At 33.7% G+C, this 20,875-nt stretch overlaps 1 protein-coding gene across 2 annotated transcripts in view; it reads right to left on the bottom strand.

Moving 5' to 3' along the window:
* Window positions 1-20,875, bottom strand: part of LOC118193323 (lachesin-like) — a 521,719-nt gene that overhangs the window by 78,217 nt on the left and 422,627 nt on the right. For both annotated transcript variants that reach the window (XM_085811101.1, XM_085811102.1), the window contains one exon: window positions 4,118-4,249. In XM_085811101.1, coding sequence (XP_085667227.1) covers window positions 4,118-4,249 — 132 coding nt within the window. The remainder of the gene's footprint in view (window positions 1-4,117; window positions 4,250-20,875) is intronic.

The following is a 20,875-nucleotide window of genomic DNA, read 5'->3' as shown; positions in this document are numbered from 1 at the left end:
TTCGAAGCTCTATTCAATCAGTGTGCCATCTTCGGGCACACCCTCAGAAATAAACGATAAGTGTTATCTTTACAAAATTTTACTTGTGTACTCCACTAGGCCTAATTAGACTGCCTACCGTTTTTTTTTTAAATCAAAACTCCGACTTTAAAAGGTAGCTTACCAAAAAGGGTTAAGGAGGATTTAACAAGACTTGTGTCCTGCTCGAATTTCTTTTAGCTTTTCAGTAAAGTATTATATTTTATGCAGGGGATTTTTATGATCAGATTGAAGGTAAAAATGCTTCGATTATTGGAATATCGTTTTCTTACGCAATTAAAATATGACAATATTCACGCCTACGTTTTAATATTTAAGACAAATTCACGTCTAGAATGACTTTTGCAGCATTCATGTTCAAAAATAAGAAGGATAGAAAGATATGGGAAAAGGATGTAATACTGAGGAAAATTGTAACATCTGGTGAATTTCAGTGAAAATATGCGTATATTATCCGTAGGAAAAGAGCTAGTATTATACTACAGGGAATAAAATTTGCAATTCAGTAATCTCTAACGGTCATTTATCTTGCGCCGCGTGTCTACGTAACAAAGAGGCAATTTGCTTCTTCGCAGTCATTTGTCAATCCTGTTTTTCAATTTTCTTCGTTTCATAACAGATAGATATCTGGTTTCGAAGCATAACACTTATTAATTATTGCAACTTAAAACTGTTACAGAGAACCGACACAATCCATCGAACCTCGAAATTTAAGCTTAAAGCTATTCTACGGTGATTACAAGGACGAGCATACACTTATCGAATGTATTTTAAATATATATGCTACCGCCAAAGTATGATACGCCGGCATTCTGTAGGATGTCTAGGCATTGCATATATTGCCGGATGTTTTTAGGCAAAATATGAAATATGAGAATTATTATATACTTTACCTAGGTATTTTAGGTACCACCGAGACATTTTATAGAATGACAAATGCGCTTCATACAATGTATGACAAAAATGGTCACGATAAGATATCATTAAAAGACTACATTACTAAAAAATACAAATCTTATTTTGAAAAAGTAATGAAAGATTGCCATTAAAAACATTTTGTACTAACCCCCCCCCAAAAAAAAAGGATGAAAAAAAATTCTCAGTCAATTTGAAAATGAAAAGGACATGAACGATCTTCAGAGATAGAACTTTCTTTCAGAGAAAGTAAAATTTTTTTTTACATGATAATCAAATGATCTGTTCCAATTTTATATTGAAACATTATACCGGATAGTTGTCATTAAAGTGAATTCTTTGAAAATAAACATAAAAAGAAACTACTGTACCAAATGCTATCAAACTTGGTAATCGTGTATAGTAGGTAATGAGAATTAATTTTCCGTATATATATATATATAAGTTCAAAAACTCACCACCAGGGGCGAAATGTCGCTGTATGCAATATTGTTAAACGAAATAAGACATGCAGACATCGGTTTAAATTGTGTTTAATCGTTTCTGAAATGTGTTACAAAGCATTTTCAATGTGGCGTCCAACACTTTTCGAAAGCAAGTTAAATCGCATTACTGCTTTTTCAACAGCAGCTCTTAGCATATCAGGAGGAATGTTACGGACATGTTGGCGTATGACATCTTTCAATTAGGCCTAACTGTTTAGATTATCACTATAAACAGTGCTTTTGAGATAATTCCATAACCAAAAGTCACAGACGTTGAGGTCTGGTGACCGGGGTGGCCAAGAAGTTGGTAAGTGTCGGCCTGTAAGCCTTTCATTCATGAAATGTTGCCTGAGTAACTGTGTGACACATGTACCAATGTCCGGTGGGGCCATTTCCTGCATAAAAATCGTGGTGTCTAAAATGCCACGTTGCTGCAGTTCAGGTATGACGAAACGTCTTAACTTTGACGCTAAGCCAAACTGTAGTCACAATGCATGTAAGAGGTAGAGCTGTCAACTGCTCTTAAAAAAATGGTCCAATTATAAAACTAGCTTGCAAACCAGACCAAACGGTGACTTTAGGACGATGCAATGGAACTGGGTATACAACATGAGGAATTTGTTTGGACCACATCCTGCAGTTATGGATGTTGATATCGCCATTCAGGTAAAAATGAGCCTCGTCTGTTCACAAAATGTTGCATGGTCTATGTTCGTCCACTTCCATCTGTAGAAGGAATTCAAAAACAAAAGATTCTCTTACAGCAAGATCGCTAATTTTAAGTTGTTGAACAAGTTTGATTTTGTATGGGAAGAACTGCAGCACTTTACGGAAAATTTTGTAAACCGTACTCCATGGTTCGTTCATTCGCTGTGCTAAAACACTTATGCTGCAAGTACCGTATGTGCTTTCCACTACTGCTTCCTCCACTGCTAATGCATGCTATCGCATTCATAATAATATTTCACGAGAAAGCACAGTCTGTCATGGTTAGAGACATTGTCGACTCGTAACAATTACAATCTGATAAATATTCTCAATTTTATCTGTCAATCCTGATAACCCATTTGTTTTGCCTTTCTGGATTCATTGTTAAGCATCATTTCCTTCACACTTACACCATATACAATTCAACAACAAAATGACAAAATCTTTATTTAATTTAAGAAAATTTAGAATTCCCGTTGCAGTGTTAAGTGCTCGCGGACATGTTTTTCACTTTTTGCACATTTTTCTCAGTTTATCAGTGTTCAGTTTCCTTAGAAAGATAGCTAGAAAAAAAATTGTGTTTTAGTAACAAACGCTTTGCGTGATAAATTTATTTATTAAATATCACGGTCTTCGCACTTGAGCCATATAAGATAAGTTCAACAGTAAAATTAACAGATATTTTAAAACTTTGAGTATGCTGATAAACTATTCATTAAAGTTTTACAAAAGATGAAATGCATAACAAAATAATTCTAAATTCGGTCTTCGAGGTGCACATGTTGGGATAGCGGACTACATTATTCAAAATTTGATGGCTTTAATATCGTCTTTTTTCACACTGCTAAAAAATCTTCATATATTCATGAAGATTCTTCATCATTTAATTTCTTTAAAAATAATGTATGTTATAAAATAATAAAAATAACGCTCTTTGAAATTAAAAAAATAATGCTCTTTGAAATCCAGATCCTTCGCTAACTTGTATCCTCAAAATACCGAACCGCCCGAAATACTTTTCCAGTTTCACAGCAATTTCCTCCTCTCCCCGTACATTAACGCAGAAAATAGGTGTGAAGATTTCGAATGACATCCTTTGCACTTTCTAACAAAGATCCCATTAGCCTTTGACCCTATTCTTTATAAAACTATTCTGAAGGTCAGACCAACAAGCCTTTCTGTCTTTGTTATGTTCAAGACTGAGATTTTGTTTATTTCCGCTGTTTTTATAGGAAGGAATAAATTGATTAAAAATAAATATAATCCTTAAATTTTTAAACTGCACTTTTATTGCTGTTTAAGCTTAAAAGCACACTGTACCACAAAAGAATCAACAACGAAATGTCACGAGCAACCAAAAGACAAGAGACCTCTTAAGACAAGCTGTCTGCAGTTAACTGATACAAAGCATTTGGGGAAAGTGCACCTGCTACTGCATACCTTAGGGGGAGGGAAGAAAACAAGATTATAATCTCTGCCGTCTTCGGGCGGTTCTGGTTGTTTCAATGTAGGGCCGGCGGGGCGGATTGGTTGTGAAAGAGTTAAGTGCCTAGGAGGTTTTTTAATGCATGCCCGTTGATCTTTCGTTCTAGTGCCATATTTTTAGGATGGATGGTGTTCTTTATTTCCAGAAAGAAATTTAGTCAGGAAAGGATTACTTTTTCCAGAATTTTACTAACAGACTAGTTGACTAGTAGACTAACTGGTCTCTAAAATAATGAATCAAACGAATATTTATCAGTTTTGTGAAAAACCGTCATATTTGTTGTTTTCATTCCTTTAGCAAAATGCCCGACTATCCAGCAAGTTTGCCAGAGAGCTAGTATAAGTTTTCTGATATCTCTCTTAATAACTTCTCATGAACATATTGTCAAGGTCACTATGTCTGGAGTGTTTTTTAATTATGAATTTTAGGAAGTAAAACTATAAGCATATGGATAAGAAATAAAAATATATTTCATTATACTTACAATTTACTTGAAGCATAATTCGACGGCTAACAGATGGAGGCACGCCATTAGATGCTATACAGAGGTAAGCTCCCATATGAAGCCGACTCACTTTATGAATAGTTAATGTTTCGCCATAATGGACAGTATTATCTGAAATTTAAAAGAAAATTCAAGTAAAAATATGAAAAATGAAATAAGATCTAAGGTAAAATGTGTTAAGAAATAACAAAGTGCTATATTTTTTGGGGGATGAATACTCCAAAACAAATATTCAAAACGCATACATATTAAATGAGAACATTTTTTCGAATTTTTAAGGGATCTTTCTTGTCGTATACAAAGGATTACTCCGTTGTTAAATTACGTTCCTGGCAAAAGGGATAGACTCCATAATCTGCTTATTAGATAATTTTCTTAAATACAAATGATTTCAAATGATAGACTAACACAGCAGTAGAAATTCGAGTTATACAGGGTGAATTTGAGCAAGTGGGCAAAACTTTAGGGGTGACAGAAGTCAAATTTACGAGCAATATTCGTCACAGAATGCATGGTCGGAACGCAAGCGGTGAGAATTTAAAGGCAGTTTTCCACTGTCACATTTAAAGAATTAACACTAAGAAATATTACAGGAAACATTTTATTAACACGAACGTAATTGGTGTACATGTTCAAAGAATTTGCTCAAAAAACCTTCCGCCAGATGTAATGCCGGCTTGACGCCTGCGCTATAGGGGACTGATGGACATTTGCAAATCCACCAGATATTTCCCGAGTATCGTCGGCAACAACACAGAATCTGACGATTAGATCCATATTCGTTTCAACGGGGCATTTAAAGATTAGGCTTTTTATATGGGTCCACAAGAAAATGTCCAAACACTAGAGATGCGGTGATCTTAGTGGCCAAGCTATGGGACCACCTCCACCTATCCATCACCCTGGAAATTTCGTGGTTCGTATAATCAGCCATAGTCTCGGCCGTCCAATGTAGAAAATGCCGTTGGTGTACGGACCGACCCTTTGTATACCATTTACAACGCTACCCATCGGCTAGCCTTTTGTGTTCCGATCATCATTCTGTGACGAATATTGCTCGTATAGTTGCTTTCTATAACTCCATAAAGTTTTGCCCTCTTGTTAAGATTCATCCTGTATCAGCTTCGTTAATCATTCCAAACTGAAATAACTTAAATATTAATAACTGTTTAAAAACATGAATTTACAATCTGTTATTGTATTTACAATTTTATTGAATTGCTATGGGAAATTAAGAAATAACAAGCAAAGAGATAAGGAACATTAATTTGCCGTTGCGACTAAGGACCGGAGGGCGGCTATTATGCTATTATATCAGACTGTAGCTTATGTATCCTAAATTTTATCTGCATACTTTAAAAAACATTTTATGCTAACTGATGAGTATTTATGATTTAAACGTTACTATAACTTACCTTTCCGTAGTCCTAATCAAAACGCAAATTAGACTGTAGAGTTTTTAGGTCAAGTATTTTGAATGTTTTACTTACAAGAGCTCTTTGCAACGACGAATGCAGTTATGTTCTGTCGTCCAGATCTCGCAATGAATATTCAGCTTTAGTCATTCTGTTAACGAACTTTAAAACACGCCTTAAAATATTAAGCCAAGTTAAGTAGACCAGTTTTGGTAGACGCTGATGGTAGACTTTCGATTTTGTTACTTTATTAACGCAAGTGACAGAATTTTATTTGTAAGCAGAAGTTGTCTTTTTTTCAATCTTAAGAATTAACAAAAATGTTATTTAAATCTTATGACTTTTTCATAATATTTCATACGAAGCAATTACTCGTGTGTCGGTCTAAATAGGGTCAGAAGGACTTGCGTTAACTGTACACAGTTAAGGCACAATAACTTATGAGAGATCTCACGGAGGTAAACCTTCGGGATCAGAATCTACGCTACACCATTACAGCCAGTCTAGGAAAGGTAAGTTGCTGCATTCATGATTTTTTCACACATTTATTGCAGAATCACAACAGGATATTGTCAATTACGCTATTCCTGAGACGAGAATTATCAGTAAACATAAAGAATTGCTGTTGTGCACAGGATTAACATTAAACATTTTACACAATAAGCGATAAACGAAATCAGAGCACAAAATATTTAAAAATATTATTTAATTAGAATTTCCATGTATTATTAACATTATTCTGACGCTTCAACCTACTTGCCACTTCAGTCAATGATGCTTCAACCAGTCTGAGGCATGTTGTTTGCTTTCTTGTGATCGATCAATTTTTCTCGTTTATGCTCAATTCAAAGCAACTTACTTAGCATTGTATATGAGGTCTTATACTTTAAGAAATATCATGTCGACGCAATGTCAATACCAAAGGACAACTGTTTGCTTGCCGCCAAACCGATATAGTGCTTTACGGGTTCGCATCCCGGAAGGCATGGATGTTTGTAAATGCATAATGTCGGTGCGGCATGGCGGCGCTCTCATCAGTAATGTACAAGTAATCTAACAGTAGAACATTGATCTGTGATATTTTAATTCGCATTTTTTTTTTTTTTTTTTTTTAGTCTCTGTAACGTATAATTTCGTTGATTTATTTACCGACTTGTGCAAAATCATTCCCATTTCATCAGCATTAAATATTCAGTGTTATATCAATGTATCAGTACTGTGGCAGTATTAATCAGTGTTAATATCAGTATTATATCAGCCTTTTATCAGTTCTGCATCTGTCATATTTGCATCAGTAATGTACCAGTAATGTACCTTGAATATTAATCTGTAACTCTGTAACATGTTATTTTGTATTTCTTGTCGTGCACGTTGATTACCTTTCAGATGGCATTATGTATTTTGAAAGGGTGCTATAGATAGTACAATAGTACAAGTAATGTAACAGTAGAACATTCATCTGTGATATTTTAATTCGCAATATTTTGAGTCTCTGTAACGTATTATTTCGTGGACTTATTTACCGACTTGTGCAAAATCATTCCCATTTATCAGTAATAATATTCAGTGTTATGTAAATGTATCAGTACTGTAGCAGTATTAATCAGTGTTAATATCAGTATTATATCAGCCTTTTATCAGTTTTGCATCTGTCATGTCTGTATCAGTAACGTACCAGTAATGTATCTTGAATATTAACCTGTAACTCTGTAACATATTATTTTGTGTGTCTTGTCGTGCACGTTGAATACCTTTCAGGTGGCATTATGTATTTTGAAGGAGTGCTATAGATAGTTTAGTTTAGTTTAGTGACGGAGGACGTGGGCACCACCCCTTTACCATTATGGTTAATTGTGCTATAGATAGTGGTGGACATGGTGCTATGCTAATTAACCGTTTGATAAGGGGATAGTGCCCACGTCCTCCGTTCTCTCTCTCTCTCTAAATATGCGGCGAATCTCTCCTGTGGTTTGGAGGAAGGCGAGAGAGGACCCTTGGACCCGTCCCCTGGGGTCTTCCCTATGAAATTTAGGGGCGAATCTGATCAAAAACGCACTGCCACTTGAATGATGCTCAAGGCTGTTGCCAACGGAAGCCATATTCTAGCGCTCCTTGCCACGAGGTATTTCGTGAGCTTGTGTTGACTACGTCAGACAAGTGAGCATAAGCAACAACAACAACTGTATGTTTACTTTCGACAGTAGAATAACATTATTCGTTTCATTGCTGTTAAAGTCAAGCAAAGGGATTGATACAATGGCGTCTCTGGATGGAAAGGTAATTAATTAAATCTAGATTTTTCTGTAAATATAATGAATTAGAAGTCACCAAATACTATAGAAATATATGTTTTACTTACAGAATTATGTGTTTTACACTTTTAAGAGCCAGGTATAAGAGCAGGAAAGGAAAGAGTTACTTTTTTTTTTTTTTTTTTTTTTAAACCTTTTACTACACTTTTGGTTTTATGGTAAGTATACAGACACACATGCACATATAGATATACATATGAATATATAATTTATTTCCTAAACAATATTGATTAATTGATTAAATTATCTCCTAATAAGTTTAATTAAAGTAGAATTATTTTAAAAGAGTGAATACATACTAGTAACTTGTTTTCGCACTAAATGGATTTAAGATCATACAACATATATATATATATATATATGTTGTATATATATATATATATATATATATGTTAATATATATATATATATATGTTAATATATATATATATATGTTAATATATATATATAATAATATATATATATATAATAAAAAATATGTTAAAAGCATTAAAAGTAATAAAATTTATGATATTAACACAGTTATGGTTTCGAAATAGATACCTAGATGACCCTATCATTTTCGATAATTCGTATTAATTGAATCAGAAGTTTCAATTGTGTAAAACTTAATAAAATCAGTACCAATAACAACGAAATTCATTACACTCTTTCAAATTCTCAACGGTAAAAGAATTAACCTTTTTCAAAAACAGACATGTTAATTTTCATGTCATTAAACTTATATATTGGAATTTTAATATTTCTAAAAAATTAATTACTAACGCTATTATTAATCATATTTTGAGAATTAAAATTATTCACACTGCGTTGAAGACCTTCAATTTCTCAAAACTGTATTTGTTAATAATCAAATTCCCCTTAATTTTTAATTTTATTAACTAAATTCTGCATAAATTAGGTCGCTGTAATTTTCTTATTAATTATGATAGGAAATACTTAAACAAAATTGGTGGATTTTGCCAGATACGTAACAATTGTAATTATTTATACAAATATGAAATTAATCCCTTTATCTCTGTAACTAAGAAATGTCTACTTAGTCGTATTATACGCCAAATATATGAAAACGTATTCCTGTTACAATCATTTTTCCTTTTAATATTTTTCTCCTTAAAAAAAAAAAAAAAAAAAAAAAAAAAAAAAACACTTTTATTTTTAAATTAATAAATTCATTTTTCTACAAAATTAAAATACCTTTATTAAAATTTTACTATTTCATTAAACTTGATTTTAAGTAATTTAAAAACAGAATAAAATTTCCTAAAATTTAGTTTCATTTTTAATTCAAAAATTTACAATTATTTATTATAAATTTACAATTATTTATTATTATTTTTATTATTATTTATTAATATACAATTATTTATTAGTTATTAACAAATTATTTTATTTCTGCGTTTACACCCTCCATTGTTTTTATTTTATGTCATATTTAAACATTTCATTTCAGTAATTAAATTTATTCATTTTATGACTGCGTTTTCACTCTCCATCATTTTTATTTTTCAATTTTCTAGACAGCTTATTTCACACTCAACTTAGACCTGGAATTTTTCTTTTCCATTTTATGAAACTAGCATACAATTTTTCAACTCGATTCAACACCTCACGACAGTTGTCTTTCTTTTCAGCCTCATAGAACACATACGTTCACCAATGACCAACTTTATCAGAGGTTTTAATTTTCTTTTTTCCTTTTTTCAATTTATTATTTAATTATTTCAATTTATTATTAAATTTATCATTTTTCCTAATTTTAGACCTTTTCCCTATCAAAAAATTTACATTTAGGGCTACATACAGATTTCGCTTCTCAACAAAAGTACTTTAGTTTCGTTCCTTAGGTTTTGACTTAAAAATTTAATCAGCAGTTTCGTTATTTCGTAGGTTCTAAACATTTTGAAAACAAAAATGTTAGCTCACTTTTCAAATTGTTGCCACTAAATATTAGAGCCCTTTATTATACTTAAAGAAAATTAAATAATGAAGAATCTACATAACTGTATGTATGTGTTTTCGCAACGCAATAAAACAACGATTCCTAGAGCCATCAAATTTTGAATAACGTACGTTTCCACCTGAATCTGAGCATCTGGAAGCCCAAATTTGGAATTTTTTTTATTATCTATCTCATATTTTGTAAAACGTTAACGAATTCTTGATTTGAATGATGTAATTCTACTGAGAATATGGCCATCTGAAAGCCCAAATTCAAAATTTGGAATTTGTTTTATTATCTTTTCAGATTTTGTAAGCCTTTTACGAATTTTCATTAACAAACTCAATGATTTCAAAGCGAGCAATGACAACACTGTACGGGAAAAACATTTTTATCTCCAAAGCGCGCGACTGTGTATCGGAAATTCTAAAGATATGCTGATTTTAAAATCATTTTGCGATATTGCTGTTGAACTGAATTTTATGGTTTGAAGGCGAAGAACATGATATTTATTAAATAAAGGTAACACATAAAGCGTTCATAAAGCGCCCACTTGCGCGTAATGTAAAATCTGAAAGCTTTCAGATTTTTATTTTTTGGCTCATATTTTGATTTATTTCATGAATTTATTACCATCCTGATATAATTCAGAATCGTCATTTTAATCGTCATTTCGCGTATTTTTTTGTAATTATTTTTAAATCTTGCATTTATTATTCACTACTTGCGTGATTATTCCATGTAATTCTCACCAGACTTATTTGTCACAATATTTGCATTTAGAAAATTTAACCGAATTAGAACAGGAAATGACGCATTGTATAAGCAAATGCTGAGCATGGATATGGTTTACTAATTTTTCTTTAATGTTAAAAACCTATAAAAAATATTAAGATTAAATATGTGTGCGAAAGACGAAGCACGATGTCTGAACAATTAAGGAGAAGATGAGATAAGCTCATTTTCCTTCTGATAATTCGGCATTGCCTCACTGATTTTTCAGTCGTTCATTTTTCTAAAAATAATTGAAAGCTTTTTCTCATTTTGAAGGTAATTTTAATTTCATTTTCATTAAATACTAGATCTTCCTTGACAGATAGGATATTACATTTATCTAATTTACTTCACTTCTTCATTATCATTTTAGTTTAATTATTTTAATTTTTTAACTATCAATAATTTAAAATTTACTAAATTTATTTTGTATTGACTTTTATCAGAGTCGGTGCATAAATTGCATTGCTTATCAGGTTACCTTTATATACTTTATACAAGCTAAAACTTTATATCGTGAATCATAACTATGGATGAAGTTTTCAAAAGTTGATCAAGAAACGCGGCAAGTTATTACATCGGGAAACAGATGCCAATTCTTCCAAGAACGGTATTCAATCGCCACTGGGCGAGACTGCTCCGAAGAAATTTCTGCAACATCGCTAGGCCAATAGTCTGGATTACCGGCAAGATAAGGTATCTACGGCCGTAAGAATCTTCAGTAGCCAGATGGAGTATCAGCCCCTCTTCGAATCTACGATGCAGTTAACGAACTGCAACAACCGGAGAGATGAAATTTTAATCTCAATGCAGCTTGATTTTATTAACAAAGTTTACCAAAAATAGCCAAACCTCACCTAATAGGTGGAAAACTTGACTCGTCAACCTCTAGCCTTACTTAGTGTAGTGTACAAGTTTCTTACTTTCCAAAGCGTTAATTCAACCACTTTTCCTTGCGTCGACAAAACATCGCAAACCAAAACATCTGCAGGATGGAAAAACTTGCAAACCTATCTCTCTCCACCAGAAATCCCTTCTTTAGTGAAAAATGCAGCTTAAAATCTTACCCGAAACTGCGTTCTTCAAACAACGTCTATGTAAAGAAGGAAAGGAATGTAAACCAGTTTGCTATTACGCCGCTGGAAAGCGTAGGGAAATTTCGCAAAGGATTTGGTCACGGAATCTAACGGCGAGAAATTTTCCCTCGGCGATGTGTACAGAAATTTAAGGAACACGCTTAAGAAGAAACGTTCTTTGACAAAATGTTTCTTCTTTGATTTTTCGTGATAACGTAAACTCGGATTTCCGTATTTTTCTTGCTCAAAATAACTAATCCATTAATTAGTTTACTTGCGCAAAAAAAATTTCATTTCCTTTAAAGTTTAAAGAAATTTAAAACGATATTCGTCTTATGAACTCTTGATAAACGTGAACTTCAAATTTTGGCGCTATGGCGACAGATATTTCGCGCATGCGCAGCTGTTTCCCTCTACGTTGGGACGGAACCACTCCTGTTGTGGAGAAGTTTTCCTGCGTAACAATACATATTCTTTGGTTCTTCCCCCTTTTCGAAAGTCCACCTAAAGTTACAAAAAATTGTTAAATAAATAGCTAAAACTCAGAACCCAATTTAGTTATTTATTTGAAATTACATTTAAATTAAAGAGCAATTTTTCTGCTTTCAATGGTATAAGTTATAAATCTGTAAACTCAAGTATTTTTAAATCCGGATTATTACGTGGAAATTTACCCATGCCCACTGTCTACTGTCTAGCGAGTTCAGAAAGAACGAGTGATAATGAACGTAGAATCTTACGTACAGACCCCAATTAAAAGTAAAATGAATTAACACTGAGATTAAATAAAAGTACACGTTGTGCAGCATAATTTGGAATATAAAAAGACTCATAAATACCTGATTATCCTAATTTCGCTACACAACATCCCTCTCATGACCAAAGGAAAAAAAAATTGGCAAGTCAAAAATTTTTCACCGACACAGAGACAATGGCAACAGGTTTACACTGAGCGTTCTAGTTATTGAAAGTGTAGGTAAAATAGAGCTGGTACATCCAATTGTCAATCGCAGAAAAGGATACACGTTGCTATTCCCATAATCAAATTAACCTACCAGTATACGAGGTTAACTAAGTGCGACTTAAAAATCAGATATGTTTGAGGGTCAAGAGGTCTCCCAGGAGAACAACTACTCACAAATAAAAAAATAAGTGTTAGCAAGCAATACGTGACACACCACAAAATAAAAACAAATGTGAACAAATTGTAATCAACACGATACCCCCCAAAGCAAAAGAAAAAGAAAATGTACGTAAATAAACAATTCAAACACCACTAAGTATATGGGTGTTAAAGTAAGAAATACTATTCAAGAGTTAACTGAGCTCAACACAGAAAAAAACGAAATCCCAAACAGGCGTACTACTTTGGCTGTAAAATCAATCACCAACCAAAGTGACACGATACGTAAATTCAAGCTTGTAAGGAAATACCTACAATTTCTGAATCTTAAATTTGCCCTATCGGCAAAATATAACTTCAATTCTATAACTACTGGCACCAAAAGTCTCCGAGTTCAAAATGAAGTAAGGAAGGAGTGCATAAAAACAGACACACAGCAATTGTACAGCGCAAACTAAACTATTAAATAATCCTTGGGCAGAATAAAAATAAAACGTGTCGTACAAATTATGAAGAAGGAAAATCACCATGAACCATTGGCAAATAACAATCAAGTTGAAAATCTAACCAAAATAAATCCCCAGTACTTTAGATCTGCTAAAACCAAGAAAAAAAAATTAACTTCAGGAAGTAGAGCCAAACAGCTGCGACCACCCTGCAAAATCTCAAAAAAAAAAAAAAAAAAAAAGAAAAAAAAAGGGGGGGGCTATTGTCTATTGAGACAAGATAGTGAAAACCCAGGACAACATAATCACCCTCTCACATGCCTAAACATATGAAAACCAATGCAACACTCGACTAAGGATAAGCCAAAGAATACTAACTAAAACGAATAACTAAGTGATTATAAGTTTTCAAATTACACAGAAAACAAAACTACAAAGAACTGAATTTTGTACAGCTTAAATATTTTACAGATGTCATAAACATTTCTAATCGCTTCCTATACACAAAACCATGTGCATCTCTAGGCCTTAGATGGTACGGCGAATAGCGTGAAGAATTTGGAATATGTTCCGAAAAACGTTAAGACACAATTTTGTAAAGTGGGAAAATTAAACCTCTCTGGCACCTTCGTGAGTCTATCCACATGAATTGTTTGGATCTGATCAGGATTTGTGAATGAAGCTAGTTTGTAACTAACCTTAGTCACCTGCTCAATAACCCCGAAAGGTCCTTGATTCAATTTAGAGAGTTTTCTAGCCAACCAGGCCTACCTACCAGAGTGTATAAATACACCACATCTCCCACTTTTATTCTTTTATCCTATGAATTCTTATCACGAGAAATTTCTTATTTGTCAGCAGCCTCAGTTAAATTCGTATTAACTAATCGAAAGGCCTTTTTCAATCTTAAAACCAAATCCTTGGAATAGTTGTTTGTGTCATCATAAGTTCTTAAATTGGCTTGCAATAACAAATCGATTGGCAAACATAAATATTTACCATACAATATAAAAGCTGAATACTCCTTAAGAGCAATATGTCGCCCCGTTCTGTGAGCTAATAAAACAAAAGGCAGATGTCTATCATAAACTTCCTGAGTTTGAGAAACTAAACAACTCAATGAATTAATTTAAACAGCATTCAGTCTTTTCACCACATCATCCGATTGAGGATGATAACTAGTAACAGTGGTTTAAGTGACACCCAATTTTTTATAAACCTCCATTATGGCTTGAGAAATGAAATTAGTTCCTTTATCCTTTACTATATGCTGTAGTATCCCATGAGTAGAAATAAACTATTCTAACTTCTCTATTATTTTAGTTTTGGCTGTGGTGTCCTGCAAAGGATAAGCCTCAGGTCATCATGAAAAATACTCAGTTACGAAAAAAGTATATTTATTGCCTGCCACGGTAACGTGAAGGGGACCTATTATATCCATCGCAGCACGCTCAATGGGACGGGTAGCCATACAGATTCTCATAAGGGGAGTATATGGGCAGGTCTATGACCCCTTCTCTTGATACAGGAGTGACAGAACGTGATGTAATTATGAACTTGCTTGTGCATTCCTCTCCAAAAAAAGGGATTTTTGAATACGGTGGTGTGCTGTGATAACCTGAGTGTGCAGCAGTATGCGAGTCATGATGACCCTATAAAATTTTTAAAAGTTTAAAGAACAACTAGCCTATTCTGTTTCTGCCAACGAGAAGTAAGTCTTTTATATTTGCAATACAAAATGCCATCTTTTACAAAAAAAAAAAAAAAGAAAAAAGAAAAGTGTTTGAAAAATAGGCATTGGAAATTTTTTATTATTTTAAGTCAGTTATAATCTGCTGGCACAAAGGATCAGAAGTCTGCTCTTTCTTAAATAAGTCTAAAATTCAGGTGTAATGGAAGTCAAAACCAACTGAGTAACGTTAACTGCCCTTGATAGATCTTCCTCGAGTTGTCTGTGGTTCGAGTCCTAGCGAGGTAATTTCTTATTTCTCATCTCTCATGCTTCAAAAAAGAAAAAAAAATCCTGAGTCCCCACAGTGGCGGAAGAACTAGAAAAGTTCGTGAATGATGATTCTTCACCACCAGGATTTGCCGATTGTTTCCCCTAATCCCCAGCCGCCCTTAAAAAGGGGTAGTGTATAAGGTATTTCTCCCGCCTTCTTAGGATGCCTTCGTGGTGTAATGCCCAGCACACTCGGCGCGTATTCGAGAAGTCCGTCGTTCGAGTCCTGGGAAGGGCATTGCTCATTTATCATCTCTCCTGCTTTCAAAAAATACCTAAATATATTTCGTAAATATGATTACATTCCATAAGATACATATTTCACACATATATTTCGTAATAACGGATTCAAGGTTCACCCACTGGCTGAAAACTAGATATTGCAATTGATGTTTGCAGTCATGTAAATTTAGGTAATACTAGTTAACTTAGAATAGATTTAAACAAATGCTTTTATTACTTTATCATGAAAGTTCGTAAAAACTCTCAGATTGTGGTATTGTAGCCCTTTTACACTCATGCTACTTGTTTTCTTTCACAAGTTGTTTTATTTTACCTGAAATTCAGCAATTTCTGCCTCTAACTAGAAGTGTAATTTCAGGATTTCGCTAGGTTAAAACCGAATAATACAATTCCCAAATACGAAACATATCATATTCTTGAAGTATTTCACCGAATGTGTCACTGACAAAGTGAAAGAGAACGTGTCTAAGTTTGAATAGTTGGTAACAGAGTACGTTTATACTTCTCTGGGTGTGTAGTATTTCAAAGTCAAACTGCTTGTTTAAAATCGGAATGACGATACAGCAAAGATATATAACGTTCTCTAACTCGAGAACATTGGGCACTTATTTCGACACTTTTAAGAGAGTGAATGAAGGTGCAAAGGATCAAGTCTTGGAGTCTGTGAGAAAAAGTGAAGAAATCTCAATTGTAATTCAGTGGATCCTGCAAAAAACCATAAAATTAGCTAGCTATAGATTTATAACCCGTCAACCCCTTGGAACTATAAGACAGGCAATAGAGTAGTATGTTTTATTAAAAACCAGAATAAATATCTATAAGCCTGGAAATAGAACGTCATTACCAACAAAAAACACTTTATCTTTTAAAAATTCAATTTTAATTTCGTTAATAAAATATAGCTGTTTAAAATACAGCTTATGCTTTTTGAAAAACCGTACATTTAAATTTTTACAAGTTGAAATAATGTGAATATTTTTATGAATTCTACAAACAAAAAATACTTTACAAAATATAACAGATGAAATCTTTTAAGCTCTTAAAGAATAATGGGGCACAGAAAGAACAGGAAGCGCAGAGCACGATACTTATTCCTAAGACAGTTGGACCAAATACATACTCGAGCGTTGTGTTGCCAAATAAATAGCAGTGAACAACTGGTTCGAGTAACAACAATTGAAAAAAGCGTATATTTTATCAGAGACCATATCTTCCAGAAGCGTAAGAAATAACCATGTATATGCTAGCATTCCTACTCCGCGGGAAGACAATGAGATTACAAGTGTCCTAAGAGATTAGTCGAAAGATGGATTGTACTGACGTGGTAACTTAATTCCTCTCAGGATTAGAAGCAAGATAGTAAACAACTCTTTACGAAGCTTGACCTTGAAACCCAAAAGAAAAAGGCATAAAACACTAAAAAGGACTTTTACAGAAGGAATAAGATCGACTTTTTTTTTTTACTATAAATGAAATTATTTTTAAGATAGAATTTTGAAGAGGAAAGAAATCGTAAAGAAAAGCCAAAAAAATATATATATATATATATATAAATCACTTCAATTGATATTTTAAGAAGCTGTAAAAACTGATTGCTCTTGGAGTATTGAAGTTAGCTTTTGAAAAAAATTTAACAACGTTTATTTCAACCGTTCCTGTAACTGAAAGAAATCCAGCACCGATTTTTCGTTTTTATGAAAATTGGCTTATGTGAAATGAGCATGAGTGTTTCTAATTGCATGACTGAAAAACACAAATATGTAATTTTGTTAATTACAATAAAAGATTTTAGTAAAAATGAAATTTATGTTGTAATTTTAATAATATATTTACTACATGACTGCCGCCCAAACGGTATAGTGATTATCATCGCTAGCTGCCTTGCCGAAGGACCCAGGTTCGAATCCCAGAGCAGGCATTGATGTTTGTAATTGTATAGTCTCCGTGCGGTATGGAGACACTCTAAATATGCGGCGAGCTGAAAGTCCTCTCGAGAGGTTGAGGGTAGGGAAGTGGGGTGACAGATCCTCGGACCCGTCGTGCTCTCCATCAGAAATGGCGGCAGAATTGAGCTAAATTGCAATATCACCTGTAATGTGCTCAAGGCTGTTGCCATGAAAGGCGTAAACTTGCGCTTCTTGCCACGAGGAATTTCGTAAGTTTGGTCTGATTAGAGGTGAGACAAGTGAGCATTAGCAACAACAACAGCATGACTTCCGATACCAAGACTGGCAAACGAAACATAATTTAACCTAATTTACTTGCTTGAACAACAGCGAAAGATCAGTAGATCATCATGTTCTTTCCTTGTCTCCTATAGCATAAGGCTTTATAACCGTCGCTTTAATCTAATCTATCACTATTAGGATGTGGATGATGAAAGCAAAATTGTATATTATTAATATTTTATGCTTAATAGAGGTATTAATTTCTAATTTACAATTACTCTCGTCATGAGTTCAGAAAAAGGCTGGATCATTTATTTCTTATGTTAGCAAACTCCAAACAAGTGTTAGCTTTAATCTCCGTTATCAATCTTAGGACGGCTAGGGCTAAGTCGGGCTTTCACTTTTCATTCAATCGGGTTAACTCTCGCATTTTATAAATGCTTTATTATTACAATAATTATATACATATATACATATCATTACGGAACATTCTTACCATTAATCCTATTCTCTCGCTTCCCGATTCTCGATTGATATCGTGCGCCACCTATCGGCGGCTTTTCTACAATGCCGTCTCGGCTGATAACATTCGGTCATTCTGACCTGACAATGGTCCCGATTGTTCGGAGTACAAATCAATTTTATAATTAATACAATTTTCTACTTCGATCTTATACACAATACTAAACATACATATTACTAATACACTAAGAAGAATACCCATTATACTAAAATTTGATATGATAATAAACTTACTAAAATATTTTCACATACATAAATTCACATATTTTTATACATTAGCATAATAATCGAAAATTTTCTGTAAATCTTTACTATATACGTGATATATATGAAATAACTCAATTTTTTTCAGTCCTAAAATGATTCAAAACAAATGCACTAAAGTCTTTCAGCTAATGTTCAAAAGTTCAAAGTCAATTAATTTTCAAAAGTTCAAAGTTTCTAAAGTTTTCTATCAGCAAACATAAGTAGATAAGCACATACACACACAAAAAAAGGAAAGATCTCACCTTAATCACAGGGTAGAGCACTTCCATCAGTCCTTACGAACAGATATGATTGGATTCCGTCGAGGAATTAAGCTTGATAACTGATCAGTATCTTGATCGTCACCGTCATCATCATCGTCAGAGCTGGGATCGCATCTCCATGGCTTCAGCTGGTTCACATGAGCAGTGGTAGTGAAGTAGCGACCTCGATTCTTCGCTTCTAGTTAAGTTATTCTGTTATCTGTACAATACTGCTTAAATTGGTGAGAAGTAAAACAAGATCCTCTATCACTTATTATTCTTTCCGGTAGTCCAAAATCATTAACAAAATTCTTCAAAAGACTGTAAAACGTTTTTAGCGCTAGTATTCTTAACTGCAAAAATTCTCACGAATCTAGTCATGTTATCAATTATCACTAATAGTTCTTGATTACCTCTCGAACTCTTTACGAAAGGGCCCAAGTGATCCATGTGAACAATAGCAAACGGTCTTTTACCAGGTTTTTATGGGATGTAACAGTCCTTGTTGCTTGCCACCTGTCGCTTTATTCATAAGGCTTTCAATACATGCTGATATGTGTCTTCGTACGTATCGTTTCATGCTTGGGAACCAATATAATTCCTTAATTTTTCTAACTGTTTTATCCACAGAAAAGTGACCAAATAAATCATGGAATTTCACCACTACACTCTTCCTCATGCTTTTTGGAATCACATAGAGTAGTCTCTCCTTCCCATCCACCACGGTTTTCCAAAATAGTCTGTTCTTCTTAAACACGTAATTCATAATTATTTTTTTCTCCTCAGCAATTCGTTCATCTTGTTTCTTCTTGAAAATTTCGATAATTCTTTTCAGGTCTTGGTCAGTTGTATCATTAGTATTTGCTCTTCTTCGGTTAGGAACTGGCAAACTTCAAAATTTTCAGCTATTCTCGTCATTGTATCATCAGCTTCTGATACAGGACCTCTGCTCAAAGCATCAATCTGTGATAGTCTTTTTCCTGACCTATGCTTTATCTCAAAATCGTATTCTTGAATCAAACTACACCAACGGGCTATTTGAGGATTTGTAGTCTTCTTCGCATTCATATATATTAGAGTTTGACAGTCAGTAATAATTGTAAATATTATGCCGATTAAGAACTGTCTTAACCTGTCCAACGTCCATACGATGGCCATTAACTCCAATTTGCTGGAATGATACATTCTCTCTGCTTCTTTTGTTTTCTTACTGACGCAATAAACAAGATGCCATTTTCGATCTTCATCACGTTGCATTAGCATTCCACTCAAACCTTCTGCACTTGCATCACAATGGACTTCAGTATCTGCATGCGGTTGATAGTGAGCTAATATGGGCTTGTCACTCAGTTGTTTCTTTAATAGTTCGAACGACTTGTTTTGTTTTTGCTTCCACTCGAAGTCTTGATTTTTCTTTGTCAATCTGGTCAATGGTTCGCTCTTTAACACATACTTCGGCACAAATCGTCTAAAAAATCCAGTCAGGCCCAAGAATCTTCGCTTTTCGTGCACATTCTCTGGTTCTGGAAATTCTGTTATGGCTTTTATTTTTCTAGATCCTGGTCTAATACCATCTTCGTTTATAATAAAAACCTAAGAAATCAACTTCCCTTTTCCCAAATTCACATTTAGATAATTTCAAGGTTAAATTTGTTTTTCGTAGGCATTATATTACCTCTTTTAATTTGAAAATCATCTTTTTCCAAGATTTTGCAGGAATAAGTATATCATCCATATAACGCAACACCATAGTATTTAACAAGGGGCCTAGGACATACGACATTAGGCGCTGAAACTCAGCAGGAGCATTTACTAACCCAAATGTCATCCTTTCGCACTGTCCTGTTTCATCTGGAGTAATGAACGCCGTCTTCAATTTAGCTTCTTCACTTAAGAGTATTTAGCCATGGGCTAAATCCAAAGTAGTGAAAATTTTGCATCCTCCTAAACATTCTAAAAGATCATTTATTCGAGGCAAAGGGAACTTATCCTTTATCGTCTGACTATTAAGTCTGCGGTAATCAATTACCAGTCTGTATTTCCCTGTTTTTTTCTTTACTAGTAACACTGAACTAGCGTAAGGCGATCTAGTTTCGGAAACTATCCCATTATCTTTCCATTCCTTAACAATTTCTTTTATTACATTACGTTCAGCTGCATTCGTTTTGTATGGGGGAGAAGACACAGGCTTACTCCCGTCAATTT

Source organism: Stegodyphus dumicola, chromosome 2 (genome assembly GCF_044657685.1).
Source record: "Stegodyphus dumicola isolate Sdum_Otavi_A_Nest chromosome 2, ASM4465768v1".
In the NCBI taxonomy this organism is placed as follows: Eukaryota; Metazoa; Arthropoda; class Arachnida; order Araneae; family Eresidae; genus Stegodyphus; species Stegodyphus dumicola.
This window is presented reverse-complemented; position numbering and strand designations above follow the sequence as displayed.